We start from the raw sequence: 16,116 nt of genomic DNA on the forward strand, positions 1-16,116 counted from the left end.
AATGAAAATTCAGTTTTTTTATGTGATAAAGTCCATAATTATTATCCAATTCTTGGCAAACTTGCACAGTGTCTTTGTATCAATGAGGACTCAAACCCTTTTTTTTAAAAAGCAATATTGAAGCAATAAGTCCAGAATGACATTGCCTTGAAAATGAGAAAATTTTGAAATCCCGCTTGTTTACGCATTTAATTCGACAGTTTTCATCCAATTATTTCCAAATTTGCACAGTATCTTTATATCAATGAGGACTTAACCCCGTTGAATATCAGCAGTATCAGAGAATAAGTACACAATCTCCCCTTGAATTTGAGAAAATTCTCCTTGTTTTCGTGATTAAGTACACAGTTTCCATCTTATTCTTTCCAAACTTGCACAGTGTTTATAGCAGTAGAGCGATTCAGGCCCTCATTGGCCTCTTGTTCTCCAAAAAGCGTGGGGATATTCATGACTAACACACCAACATCTGTGGCTAAAAAGTTTGAAATAGTACTGCACTCTAACCACTGGAAGTTTCTGAGCAAAAAATAATCCCATGTTTGCTCCTCTTCACCCAGGTGTATACATGTACATGTGTACCTGTGAGAGAAATAAGCCAATGTGCCAAGGCTGCATACTGCACTGAGGCCACACAAAAAATAGGTCCGTTTCCTGTCCCCTGACCGTGTCTCCTGAATGGGCGCCAACCCTCAACTTTGTATTGGGGTCGCCAAATTAACAAAAAAATGTTCATGTTGCATAACTTTCCGCTCTCATTTCGTATATATTGTGCTTTCCCGCTATTGCATTGGCTAATACTGTTATTTTTTGACAAAATGACCGAATAGTTTTTAAAAATAAAAGTATGAAATTTTATTAATACATTTGGCAATAAATAAGGAAAAAAGCAAACAAAGCAAATATCATACATAATATTTCTCCAAATAAGATGTAATATCAAGCAAACAAAGCATATATATACATGTATTTCTTATTATAAGCTTTAGTAGCTTTCCCTTCTGGTACCCGAAAAACAAAAAAACAACAAGAAAAACACACACAAAAACCTACCTACTTACCCTGTTTTTTCCCCCCAAGGAGACCAGAAACAGACCTATTTATTTTTTTGGCCTGAGTGTTATCTTGACAAGTTATATAAAAGTGATATGGGGGTGATAGTTTGCTGAAGATGTGTGGCTATCAACATCAGTTGATAAACAAATCCTTAAACTTTCCTTTATATTTTTTTCCAGCACCCTTGCAGCCACTAGGGTCAGCTCCCCAAAGCTCTCAGGCAGTGTTTAACGGGTTTCCTCCGCCGCCATCGTCTGCACCACACGCCCCAGGGGCAGGGGGAGACAAATACTCGAACCTTTCTGATCTATTCAGTGTGTCTGAGACTCCAGAGGAAAGCAGCATTAAGACAGGTAATATAGCATGGTATTGATAGATATGAGGTTGGCTGATTTTTATGCCCCCAAAGGTCTGTCTGTCCTTCTGTCACTCTTTTGGGGTAAGGTTTTGAAAAATGCTCATAACTTCTATGTAGCTTCAGATGTAACCATCATATTTGGTATGCATGTGTATATGGACAAGGCCTTTCCATAAACACAAAAATGTTGACCCCTTTTGACCTTGAACTTAGGGTCCCGCGTTTAGGTTTCAAAATCTGCGTTTAGGTTTCGAAAATAGCGTCTTTTGGGGCATATATCTTCCTTTGAAGACAGCTCTTGTTTTCTCTGTGTAATACACAGGAGAAAAAATACTGTAAAATCACTATTATTCACAGAATATTAATTTTGTTTGATTTTGTTGGTTGATCGATCCACTCAAACAGGTAACTGCCGTTCATTTATCATGCAGTGGTGGGCGGAACACTGGTTTACTGTTAGTTCTGTTTTATTCGTTTCACATTTATTTCCATGAATTAAACATAAACATATTGGAAAATGACTAAAGCAAAATGTTCTTCTTTTCCCCCAAACTCAGAAATCCAGAATTTCATCTTCGCAAGAACTAAAAAAAAACACAAACACAAAATTTGTCATGAGGACAAATGTAAATAATTTTACACTATTTGCTCTATTTATCCCATTCTATTGATCCATGTAGATATGAGGTCTGAAATTGGCAGATTTTTTGCAAAGTATTTCACACAGGTGCAATAATAATTGTAAATTTGTGTCATAGAATCATGCTGATTCGGAAAGATTGAATAAGATAGGTAATGGAAAAAATGCCCACTTCAAAGAAGTAGGGATCCATTCATCTGCACCTTCAAAATATTTTAATTGGAAGTACAAAAGAGCTTTAGAGCTTGTTCATCCACATAGCTAATGGTTAGGTGCTTGTGATCAGAATTAAACCCTTTAATTACGTATTCTAAGGAAATATTGACCAATATATTTGAGTTAAAATATGAAACTGTTATAAAAGTAAGAAATTAAACCCTTATTTACATGTTAATATTGGCTAATATTAAAGCTTCTAACTATGGAATTGCTATTGAAACAACTAATTACACCCTGATTGGTTTCATGGGAAGACTATAAATCAACCCTTCTCCGTTATTGTGTGCCTGTCAGTCTGTCTTTCTATATTTACGTTGTCTATTTGAAAAACTAGATGTTTTTTCATAATAGTTCTGAAGATGCAATAATAAAACTTGGTATACATATGAAAGGAATTTAGAGGATGATGCACAGCTATTCCTACCTTGAACAGCCACATGGCAAGTCAAACACATGGGGACTCTTATTATCATTGTTAATATGCCATAACCACATTATAGTGTGTCAATAAGAATTTTTAGGAATATTTGGCTGAGTGATAATGGGTCATGAAATTGTATTTGTGTGATGGTATATTTGGTCACTTGCACTTAGTAAAAGACTACCAGAGGTTAAACCAAATTTCTTTTCTGTTTATATCTATGAAGTTTATTTGTATTTTATTTTCCCCTTTTCTCCAGGTTGGAGTTCCACACTCAGCACCAGTGGTGGTGGGGGCATCAGTTGGAACAGCTCTTCTAGCAACTCAACTGGTGGCATCAACTGGGGTGGTGAAAGTAACAACACTTCTAGTAGCGGGGGCATTAACTGGAATAGCCAACCAGCAGCAAGCTCAACTAGTTCTGGTGGATGGGGAGGTATATGTGTCTCATGTTATGCACATTTTTCTGCATGGTTGTAATGTCAGATCTATTTATCTGACTTCCTCCTTGCCACTACCAACATTCTTTTTCTTTAGTTCTTAATAGGCTATATAATCGATTTGAGTCTTAATGGGAAAACTTGGCTTTATGCATGCTTGCAAAATTTTGTTTTTAGATTAGCCTGTGCACTTTGGCTAATCAGGTATGAATATCCCTTTCATGAAATTGTTTGTTTAAAGGAAGTTGCTTATAAAGGAAAATCAAGTCTAGGTAAAAGTGTTGTCCTTATTTAGCCTGTGTGGATTGCACAGGCTAATCTGGGAAGACACTTAATGCACTTGCATTAAGCCTAGTTTTTCAAGGGCGTGGCTTGTTTGGAATTGTTTTCTTGTTTTTCGCTGAGATGTAACTGAAATGACACCTTTATTTTATAGTTACGAAATTGTTCCACAATACCGTAAAACGCTGTGTATAACGGGCATTTATGTATAATGCGCATCTACTTTTTTAAGCTAAAAAATCGGAAAAAAGGTTTTTGAAGCAAAAAAATCGGGGGAAAAATTCCGTACCGCAGGCTAACTGAAAATCGTTATATTTACATTGCAGATCTTACGTGTTCAATTGCTTCAATTATTAATTATTTTAAAGACAATAACGATACAACTAGTTTATGTGTGTTTTTTTTAAATCATATTATGCGTAAAAATAAATGTTTGGATTTAAAATCTACAAGTGCCCCCAAATAAATTTTGTAACCCTTGTACAGTAGGGTATAATATTGTGGGAAAACCATAACATTTAAATAAAAATGGCTTCCTTGTTTTTCATTCTCTTCTTCAAATTTATTTGATTTCAATGTTCTGTACGTACCTGAAAAAGATAGAAAATAATTATTAACTTTATAATGTTTGTCCATCTTATTCAGATCATAAATATAACACTTTATTTAATGCTTTCCGGTGGTTTATAGAGAAATATCAGTGAATTAAAACTGATAATTTCACTGTTTCAAACAGTGAAAATTATCAGTGAGAATTATCGATAATTTTCATTGTTTACTGTGAAATGACGTCATTTTTTTTGACGAAATGACGTCATTATCCCAGCAAAATTCGTTAGTTAAACTCTTGAACAATGTATATACACTGTGAAAAATGCATTAAATAAAAAGAAAATTTGTTGGATTCGGTGGATTATCGACTTTAATTCACTCGTGATCATAGAAAACATATATTTTCACTCGTGGCTGCGCCACTCGTGAAAATATTATTTTCTATGATCACTCGTGAATTAAAATCGATAATCCACCGGATCCAACAAATATCCTCTATATTATTAACATAGTTACACTTAAAACACCGGGGAACAGAATGATGCGAATTACTGCAACTGGGTTACTGACCGGAAAAAATGTCTTGGCATGGCTGTAGTTGTGCATAACGCGCATCAAGTTTTTAAAATGAAATTTTGGGGTAAAAAAGTGCGCCTTATACACAACTTTTTACGGTAAATAAAAACAAAAACACATTTGCTCGAATGAACCTGTGTATGTTTTTGAGTTACTTCTGAGGGAATAATTGGAACTTTTGTGAAATTACTTAATATTGTATACTGTTTATTAAAAATGTGCAAGCCATCAAGTTACACCATTGATAGATATGTTCTTTACATGAAGATTCATAAATACTATTAAAGAGATTGTAAATATAAACAATATCTTCAATAATTATGTTGTTTACATGAAGATTCATAAATACTATTGTAGAGATAGTGAATATATAAAATGTCTTTAATAATTTAGTTTTGTATGTACATATTTGACAAATATATTTAAAAAAAGGTGAGATAATACTAGGCTGAGACTTTTGTATTTTTAATACCGTAGAATCATTTATATGTGTAAGCATTCAATTTCTTGGTTTAAGAAAAAAGACTTGTTCATGGACATGAAAATTAGTGTGTTTTTGAATTTGGAAAAATGTGGAAATTGCATCAGTTTTGTCATTTTCTGATGTCCCCGTGTTACATTGGTGGAATGGTAAGCCCACAAAATTGATGAACATTAATGTCCCACAAATAATGATGACTTTTAGCTCATTTATTTTTTGGAAAAAAATTACGAGCTATTATCACCTTGGCGTCGGTGCTGGCGTCCGGTTAAGTTTTGCGTTTATGTCCACTTTTCTCATAAAGTATCAATGCTATTGCATTCAAACTTGGTACACTTACTTACTATCATGAGGGGACTGGGCAGGCAAAGTTAGATAACTCTGGCATGCATTTTGACAGAATTATGTGCCCTTTTATACTTAGAAAATTGAAAATTTTGGTTAAGTTTTGTGTTTAGGTCCATTTTATTCCTTAAGTATCAAAGCTATTGCTTTCATACTTGTAACACTTACTAACTATCATGAGGGGACTGTGCAGGCAAAGTTATGTAATTCTGACTGGCATTTTGATGGAATTATGGGCCCTTTATACTTAAAAAATTAAAAATTTGGTTAAGTTTTGTGTTTTGGTCCACTTTACCCCTAAAGTATCATAGATATTGCTTTCATACTTGGAACACTCGCAAACTATCATAAGGGGACAGTAAAAGACAAGTTGCATAACTCTGGTTGTCATATTTACGGAATTATGGCCCTTTTTTGACTTAGTAACTTTGAATATATGGTTAAATTTTGTGTTTAGATCCACTTTACTTCTAAAGTATCAAGGCTATTGCTTTCAAACTTCAAATACTTTCATGCTATCATGAGGGTACTGTACCTGGCAAGTTGAATTTTACCTTGACCTTTGAATAACCTTGACTCTCAAGGTCAAATTATTAAATTTTGCTAAAATTGCCATAACTTCTTCATTATGATTAGATTTGATTGATACTTTGACAAAACAACTATTACCTTAAAGCCACAATAGACTCCACCCAAACCATCCCCCGCCCCCCGAATCCCCCTCAAAAGTTTTTTTTTCTTAAAAATCACCTAATTTATGACCACCACACCCTTAAACTATACACCCCCCAACCTCCCAACCCCCAATTTTTTTTTGAAACATGGTTAAAAAACATCAATTTTTTTTTTAAACATGGTTAAAAAACACATTTTTTTGTATTATTTTATTTTTTAAATACCGTCCAACCATTCCACCCAAGACTCCCCCCCCCCCCCAAATGTTTTTTTTTTTGCATTTTTTTGCATTTTTGGAAGATAATGTAATAAATGACCACACCCTCACACTATATACTCCACTCCACCTCTCCCTCCTTTTTGATTGAAATTGAGATAGGTCCCATCACCTTTAAAAAGACAAAATAGATGAGCGGTCTGCACCCGCAAGGCGGTGCTCTTGTAAATTGTACATTCATTGTCGGCGTACATTAATTAACAGCCATTATATTATTGTTGTAATATTGTTGAAAGGGCTAAAAATCTCAAACAAATTATTCTCTGTAGGTGGCTCCACATCCACTTCAAGTTCATCATGGGGTGGTGCACCTGTCAGCACTCAATCAAACGGTGAGTCGGTCCTATTTAATCCCAACCATTTACAGCTTAGATGCACATTTGCCATGTTTGTAGTCTCTTAGAAAATTATTAAACATATTATATTAAAGATCTTTCTTAATTAGATTCAAGTTTCAAGTTTAATAGTCAATAGTCTTTAGTCTTTATTTGCAACGCTAAATTACTGACACGTTGCAAACTGCAAAAACCCTGAACAGACTACAAGTGACTCTCAAGCTGTTTTCGTTTTATGCTGGTTGCTTATAGCAATTATCACTTTGTATGAGCAGGATAGGGTTAACCCTTTGCATGCTGGGAAATTTGTCGTCTGCAAAAATGTCGTCTGCTGAATTTCTAAAATTAGCATTTTCTTCAATTTTTTTTCAAAGAATACTATCAGAATAGCAAACAGTTTGGATCCTGATGAGACGCCATGTTGCACAGTGGCGTCTCATCTGGATCCAAACTGTTTGCAAAGGCCTTTAAAATTTGGTTCCCGCACTGAAAGTGTTAAACCATATGTGTCATTATTGTCATTTTGTGGGTGAATGTAAATTTTAATTTCTTTGTGATATAATTTTATAATAAAAATTAGAGGACTAATATGCAAGTCAGTTGCACATTTTAAAGCATATTATTCTGTTGTATATGTTTAAACATTATTAAGGTTTTACCATGCTTCATTTTAATGTAATGGGTGTTGACTTAATGTCAAAAAGTAACATTGTACAAAGCTGAGCATTGTGGTTTAGTGATCGTTCACAGGCACATAGGAGCACCAAAACAAGCGTCTCAGTTACTATTGCAAAACAGAAGCAATAGCACCGCAAACTACATTTATAGCAACACAGAAGTAATGGTAGCACAGGAACTATAAACACACAGAAACAATAGCAACATAAAAATTATAGCAACACAGAAACTATAGAAGCACACTAACTAAAGCAATTCAGAAACTAAAGGAAAAAAGAAACTATAGCAGCACAGGAAAAATATCAAAACAGCAATATAGCAGCACAGAAACTTTTGCAACACAGAAACTATAGAAGCACAAACATTATAGCAACACAGAAACAATAGCAGCACAAAAACAATAGCAACATAAAAACAAGAGCAACACAAAAACTATAGCAACTACAGCTGCATCCAAACTAAAGAAACACAGAAACAAAAGCAGCACAACAACTACAGCAACTATAGCTGCATGGAAATGTTAGCAACACAGAAACAACAGAAACTCATAAACTTAAGCAATATAGAAATTATAGTTACACAGAAACTATAGCAACACAGAAACAATAGCAGCACATAAACTATAGATGGGTAGAAAATGATAATAAAAGGGCTAGGAATGATAAGTTAAGTCTAAAAATGATAAGGAAATGGCTAGGAATTAAATGGAAATGGCTAGGAATGATAAGGAAAGAATTTGGAATGATCAGGAAAGGGCTAGGAATGATAAGGAAATGGCTAGGAATGATAAGGAAAGGGTGAGGAGGAGTGATTAGAAAAGGGCTAGGAATGATGAGGAAAGCGAGAGGAATGATAAGGAATGGATAGGAATGATAAGGAAAGGGCTAGGAATGATAAGGAAAGGGCTAGTAATAATGAGGAAAGAATTTGAATGGTGAGGAAAGAATTTGGAATGATAAGGAAAGAATTTGGAATGATAAGGAAAGAAGTTGGAATGATATGGACAGAGCCAGGTGAGAAAGAAAGTAGGTGCAGCTCAAAGGAATATCAGAAAATGTCAGCCATGGTCTTGAAAATGGTTGACTTTTAAAACAATACAATTCAAATATATATTCATTCATTCTACATGTACATAATGTCTTAGGTAAGGTAATTAAATGATAAATCAACTATACTTTACTGTTGTACCACTATTAGAATTAAAAAAGATTCTTGTTTGTCAGTGAATGTTGTTAAAGAAAGGCAATGTGGTAAAAAAGCTATTTCCTCCATTCCTTCATCAGGAGTCATATTGGGATGAATGTTCCTTTTAAATATATGAGTTGCGTGTTGTCCTAGATTAGCCTGTGCAGTTTGCACAGGCTAATCAGAGGCAAATTTTTCTGCCTAAACTGGATTTTTGCTAAGAAGAGACTTCTTTTAAACGAAAAATATAAAAGCAGAATGTGTGAACTGCACAGACTAATCTGGGCAACACTTTACGCAAATGCATCAAGCCCTCTTTTTTCAGAGTGTGTCCCATATGAAATATAGTTTGTTATGAGAGTTGTAGATATTGTTGATATTGTATTGTTGACAGCGTAGTGAGGTGTTTTCAGGCGTTGATCCTTGTATGATTTTACAGGACTTGGTGCACCAGGAAACCCGTTTTTATCGGCCAATGGTATGCTTGAAATGCTGGAATCTCTAACAGCATGTTTTAGGCTGAGTCATCTTACACTATCTAGCTCTTTAGCCTGACTGAACATGGGTAGAGGAATATCTGAAATGATAACAAGGAAATGAGCCTTGCTGTAGAAAAAAAGGGTTTAATGCATGTGCATAAAGTGTTGTCCCAGATTTGCCTGTTCAGTCCATACAGGCTTATCAGAGACTTCACTGGCCGCCTGCTTCACTGGATTTTTGCTGAGAAGAGACTTCCCTTTTAGTAAAACTACCATAAACACTTCAAGTGTCATCTGCTCTGGCTTATCTGGGGCAACACTTTACACACATGCATTAAACCCTGTTTTCCTAGAGTGAGGCTCAAATGTGTTTGAAAATAGTTCTGTTTCTAGACTTGTGTCTTTGTAGAACTTGGCCCTGTGTTTTCATCATTTTTTATATGGGCATGAATACCTTGAATATACATAAACATCATTTTGATATCTGATCACACTCAAAAAAGAAAACAACTTAAAAAAGCAAGGTCAACTAAATATCAAATGTTCAGATAGGATACGTGCTAGTTTGTGCTGAGAAATATTGGACAAACATGTGCAAACTTAGATGCCTAACATGTTGGATACGGGTCCAATAAGGGTTGGGGGGGGGGGGAACTATCTAGCGATATAGATACAGAAATTGGGGACGGTTTAGGTGTATTTTGAAGCTTTGCAGTCTTTAAGGCTGCATTATATAGGGACACAAAGTGTTTTCCAGAAATCCTACCCCGAATTAACTTACTAGACTCACGAAAGTAGGGGATAACTTTTCAATTAAAGCTGCAATTTGCAGCTAGTTTGTTCTTACTGAAATTTATGTTGGTGTGGTCTTCTGCTTTTTTTTTTTTTGGGGGGGGGGAGGGGGAGCCACATTACTTTGAGGAAACCCCACCAGTCTGGTATATTGACCTCCAACCTAACTCACATGTACACAGAGGGCGGGGATGGATCCTGGGTTGGGTGCACCTGATGTGCTAACTGGAAAGCCAATAGTGGGATCTTTAATGCTGAATTATTTAAGACTGATATGGATTGCAATACAAGGTGATTATCCCATATCTGGGATGTATGGGTACAAACAGGGTTGTCGTGTGTGTCAGTAAGGGGCGAGCAGGTGGTGCATTCAGTTGTCATCTTCAGTATTTCTCAGCAACACACCATTATAGAACCATGTAGGGGAGTAGGAAAACGCATAGCAAATGTTTGATATGTGTTAAATAGAGTTTTGTCTTGTTTTGTAAATCTTTTCTACGGATTGCAGCTTGATTGCTGTTTTGTTTCTGTAAAATCATTTATATTCATGAAATGTATTTTTTTTTCCAGAAAATGACTTTTTGATGGACACATTAATTTTTTGATTTCTGATTTTGGAAAGAAAGAGGAATTTTCCTTTGTCATTTTCCGAGTTGTTGGAGTTGAATATATGGACCAGTCCAGGGCTTTTTTTCCTGTTTTTGTGAAGTGGTCTTGGCCCCCCCCACCTTTTGTGAAAAAATGAGTCACAAAATGTAGAAAATTGTGAAAAAATGAGTTGCAAACTTTCTAAAATTGTGAAAATTTGAGTTGGGAACTTTATATTATTGTGAAAATTTGAGTCGTGAAGTTTCTATAATTGTTAAAATTTGAGTCGCTAACTTCTTGAAATTGTGAACATTTGAGTAGCCAATTACCCAAATTTGTGAAAATGGTCATTCTCACAGAAGGAAAAAAAGCCCTGCAGTCAACCCACAAAATCATAAAAAAATTAATTTCCCACAAATAAAAATGATTTTACAGTACTATTATATTTTTGCATGGTTCTGTAATGCATTCATAAAACTTATATACTTAACTTTATATTATTATTTTTAGTGGATGCCATGTTTCAGTTTTCTATCAGTTGAAGCTTTTCAGAGTTTAGATGGCATCTTGTGTTTGAAATGCGTTTCAAGTTTCATTTGAATTTAGCTTTGCAAGCTGCAAGATACTGCATGACAAAATGTAACTGTTGATGGTTTATTTGAATAAACAAACTCACTTCAATTATATTCTGTATATGGGTGTTTTGGTAATTGTTTTCAAAGCATCATTTCAATATGTATCATATATTTTTTTCTGCAATATTCTTGTTGTAACAGGAGTAACCAACTATTTACCCATAGGAAATATGTAACCATCTTAATTGTTACCAGTTTTATTGTGAGGCTCTAACACTAGTATTAAAGGTTTTACTCTGTACTTGGATAATTTACAAATAAGCAGTAATTATTCAAGTTTTTGGATACTTACAAATAATTTAAAAATCTAGTGTCCGAAAATGTAGATACGCAATTAATATTTTTAAAATACAGATGAGGGAAAATTAAGAGACATTAATACAGCTGTTTGAAAATTTGCATTGATGATTGGATTTGGGTATGCAATATGTATAGTGTCAATTGATTCACAGGCAGGTAAAATACCAGCCATATACTTTCAATTACTTTAATAATTGTTTCATTTTCAGCTGTTTGGTGAAACCATTGTGTATAACCGTAATATGTAATTCTTCACCCAATAACCCATATGTAATGGTCCATTGCTTCATGGCATTTGTTTGTTTTATGACCAAACTTTGTTTGTAAAAATGCTGGATCAAGGTGTCAACAGATAAGTGCAACAGGGCAAATTTCTTGTAAAAAGAAACATGGAAAATTAAACTTTTGGAAAATTGAGAGTCATTAATTGCGGAAAAAAAAAATGTAGAGTCAAGAAAAATATTTATTTTGGTTAAAATCGGGGCTGTCTAAAAATAAAGTGTCTGAAATCTTATTATTTCTGTAACTATAATGTTTGATGAATTTCCCTCTATCATAGCAAATCAAGTTGCATGATCAGTCAGTTTTTAGCGAGGCTGTTTAAGGAGAAAACCCGAGGTATTGTCAAAGCCTGCTCGTCGTCCGTCGTCTGCCGTCCGGCGTCGTGCTTAAACCTTTATATTGGCTCTAAAATCAAATTACTTACCTACAACTTTGAAACTTCATATGTAGATGCATCTTCTACGTGCCACACCTATTTTGGTTCAATAGGTCAAAGGTCAAGGTCACTGTGACCTCTAAAAAAAAAAAAAAACATTTCTGACAAGCTTTGACGCAGCCGAGCGTGGCACCCGTTATGCGGTGCTCTTGTTTACTTTTCAGTCCATTTGTTAGTCTGCTTTCTGTCTAAAATATAAACAAACATAATGAAAACTAAAAATGGCGCGGCCGACCCGTATCCCCACGCCGCAGCTTTTGACCAAGGGATCAGATCAAAATTCCAAGTAGTGCACTGTCGCACATATTCTCATAGCTACCATGTGTTTAAGTTTCATGGTTCTAGTGCTGATAGCGTAGGAGGAGATAGTGGCCAGGACAGACGGACAGATGGCAGAGATAACCACATAATGCCCCGCTCCAATTCAGAGTGTTGGGATGACTATTATATTATATCTTATCCAAGGTCCATAATGTGTGTAATCAATAAGAAATGTACAGCTGTGACCAATTGATTGGCATGTTCATCCATTTCACAACTTTAAATTTAACTGTTAAGTCTGATGTTCCCCAAATTTATTAGTGAAGGATTGGGCCAGGATGAGAGATATATTGGAATGTTTTGATTGATGATGAAACTATAAAAAAAACTTGATTTCATTAAATTTCATTACTTGATTGCTTTTTTAGCTCGGCTGTTTTCAGAGAAAACCCAAGTTATTGTCATAGCCAGCTCGTTGTGTCGTGTCGTCCGCCGTTCCCGTCGTGCTAAAACCTTAACATTGGCTCTAAAATCAAAGTGCTTCCACCTATAACTTTGAAACTTCATATGTTGATGCACCTTGATGAGTTCTACACGCCACACCCATTTTGGGGTCACTAGGTCAAAGGTCAAGGTCACTGTGACCTCTAAAAAAAAAAAAAAATTCTGACAAGCTTTCATTTATTCAAAACTGCACCCGTAGCCGAGCGTGGCACCCGTTTGGCGGTGCTCTTGTTATGTTCTAGTATTAAGTTTGTTTGCCCTGATTTTCAGAGGGGGATTTTTGTATCCATGCGATTTTGTTTTTGCCTGTTTCTAAAAATGATACTAGAGAGATGAAACTGTATAAATATCAGCATTAGGCAACATGTGACTTGTGCAAATCCATTCTGTTGATGCGCATATTTTTGACATAACCATAATTAGGTCCCTTTTTTGTGTGAAGGACTTTAATGTAGATGATTGTTCAGAAAGGATCTCCAGCTGTGGCAAGTTTTGGCAGGATTATGGCTGTTTTTGTGTTGTGTTTTACTACATGATATTTATATAGTACGAAAATGTTGTTTTACACCTTTTACTTCATGGCCAATGTCAGTCAAACTCTCACAGATGAATTACCTTAATGTTAAGATGATTGTTGAGAAAGGGATTTGGTTTCGACCAGTGTTGAGTGAATTATAGCCTTTGTTGTCCCCTACCGGTGAAACTTGAAACAAGGATAGATTGCAATATGGAGATTATGCAAGTCATTTCATTTTGTCAAGAATTCTGGTTGCTATGGCAACAAACAGACAAGAAATATTGCTGAAAATGGTGGAGTTTCACCGGTAGGGGACCACATTGCTTGACAATAATCTTGTTTTTTTATCCAATATACATTATAAAGTAGATTTGTCTGTTTAAAAACATGCATTAGGAACAATAGTGTCTGTGACACTTGTCAATTTTTTGTTTGAGATGTTTAAATTAATGGAGTTTTGAGACCTTAGTGGAATGTAGGTGCAACCTTGACCTACAGACACATTTCTAGTTTTAAGAAGCTTCTTTAAGGTCCACATTATCTACAAATCTCTTCTATGGTTTAATGCATGGGTGAATGTTTGACATTGGTATATAATTCTGGTTAAGCATGTTAGTTTACCTTTGTCATTCTTTGTGCTACAAAGTTAAAAAGAAAATAATATGTTTTATCTTTGTAAAACTATAATTTTCAATAGGCTTGTTATTCACTAATACTATATGAATGAGGTGCACTTTCTTGTTACTATGTTGTTTTTTTAAAAATAGTCACTTTTAGAAGAAACTGTTAATTTTGATAGTAACTGTAGCTTTTCTCATGGTTACAAATGTATAAATGTTTATAAGTGAATTTTTTTTGAAATTATTGATAAAGAACAACTGCTGCCGAAAATATTAATTTATTTCGGATGGATAACTTGATGAGTTTTTATAGGTAGAGATTTGTTCATTAAACCAGTGATTTGATTGTAATAACTATGTGTTTTAGTGGCCAATCCATTCGGAGGTGGCATGACGACCACATCTACCAGTCACGGGCAGACACAGCAAGCAAACCCATTCGGGGGTCAGGGACTTGGGACAGGCTTTGGTGGGTTTGGAGCTCCCCAAACGCAGCAGGCAGGCGGATTTGGCCATGGGCAGTTTGGGGCTGCCCCAGGGTCAACAGGTGCAGGGTTTGGACAGTTTGGTGGCGTGCAGCCTGCCAACGCTATGCCTGCAGCAGGCTTTGGACAGTTCCCCACACAAAATGGTGGGTTCGGAATGAATACCTCGACTAGTGGTTACCCTGGAGGTCAAGGTCAGATGTCAACTGCAGGGCAAGCGAGCTTCAGTTCACAAGGCTTTGGTCAGGCAGCCCAGGGCTTTAGTGGAGCTCAGCAAGGACAACATGGGTTTGGGTCGCAAGGGTTTGGAGCACCACAAGTGAGCCAGCAGGGGTTTGGCATGCCGCAGCAAGGGTATGGGGGTCAGATGCAGCAAGGATTTGGTGGAGCAGGGTGGGGTGGGGTCGCGTCTGCACCGCAAGCCAACCCCTTCATGGTATGTTGATTTTGTGCTCAGATGTTTCTATCCATCAATTTACTGCTTTTAGCTCACCTTTGCTCAACATGCAACCTGAATTTCTTCTAACCTGAAAAAGTTAGAATATGTGTTTAAATGATATCTAGGGGTGAGTTTTTATGCCCCTGGTAGGATGCATATTGCTGTCAAACTGTCCATCCGTATGTCTCTTTGTCTCTCCATATTTTTGTTCCGGATGTTTTCTTCTTCAACGCTTTGAGATATTTACCTTTTTTGTATGTGAGGAAATGCAGGGTCAAAAACAAGGTAAATAATGCACTGAAGACTTGAGCAGTCTATTTTGGCGCCCAGTGTTCTTGAAACTTCTTCTGCATTTGATGTATGTTTCCTCTTTATCCTAAATTACAAATACTTGCCATTTGGGCAATAATAAAACATTTAGGTTAATTATTGTTGAAATTGAAATTGCTGTATTGAAATTGTTTTGGTTCATGTCTTAAGCTCAAAATGCTCATAGTGTTCTATTGTATTAGATTGCTCTCTGGCGTCTGTTGTTGTCTGTTTATCAGTTGTTAACAGTTTGCTTCAATCAACAACGTCTCCTAAATTGCTTGGCAGATTTTTTATGAAACTTCATAGGAATGATCCTTTAATGACCCTCTTTGGAAACTGTTCAAATCTTTATTATCAGCTGCAAATGTGGGTCACCAGAGCAAAACAAAAATATTTTAAAAGAAACTTTCAAAATATCCTGGAACCACATGGATCAGTGGTTTAATATTTGGTTGGCTACATTGTATAGGGATTCTCTTCTACGTTAATTCAAATCATGCCCCTTTGTCAAAACTTGCAATACATCAAGGTCCACATGATTTATCGAACCTTATTCACTTGAAATTAGTGAATATAATCATCTCTGAAACTTCTAGGGTTAAGGGTTTAATATTTGGAGTGTTACATTGAATGTCTGATTTCATAAATCCTGAAGAGCCATTCTGTGCTTGGATTACATATTGGATTACATATAGGGTGGGTGGGGTAATGTTGAATACATATAGGGTGGGTGGGGTAATGTGGAATAAATGAAGGGTGGGTGGGGTAATGTGGAATACATATAGGATGGGTGGGGGTAATGTGGAATACATATAGGGTGGGTGGGGTAATGTGGAATAAATATAGGGTGGGTGGGGTAATGTGGAATACATATAGGATTGGTGGGGTAATGTGGAATAAATGAAGGGTGGATGGGGTAATGTGGAATACATATAGGTTGTGTGGGGAA

At 35.8% G+C, this 16,116-nt stretch overlaps 1 protein-coding gene across 1 annotated transcript in view; it reads left to right on the forward strand.

Moving 5' to 3' along the window:
* The window catches only part of LOC127834174 (arf-GAP domain and FG repeat-containing protein 1-like), a 58,674-nt gene that overhangs the window by 34,922 nt on the left and 7,636 nt on the right, over window positions 1-16,116 (forward strand). The window contains exons 8-12 of the mRNA XM_052359817.1: window positions 1,233-1,406; window positions 2,951-3,127; window positions 6,589-6,651; window positions 8,957-8,995; window positions 14,299-14,852. Of these exons, the coding sequence (XP_052215777.1) occupies window positions 1,233-1,406; window positions 2,951-3,127; window positions 6,589-6,651; window positions 8,957-8,995; window positions 14,299-14,852 (1,007 nt within the window). The remainder of the gene's footprint in view (window positions 1-1,232; window positions 1,407-2,950; window positions 3,128-6,588; window positions 6,652-8,956; window positions 8,996-14,298; window positions 14,853-16,116) is intronic.

This window comes from Dreissena polymorpha, chromosome 6 (assembly GCF_020536995.1).
Source record: "Dreissena polymorpha isolate Duluth1 chromosome 6, UMN_Dpol_1.0, whole genome shotgun sequence".
In the NCBI taxonomy this organism is placed as follows: Eukaryota; Metazoa; Mollusca; class Bivalvia; order Myida; family Dreissenidae; genus Dreissena; species Dreissena polymorpha.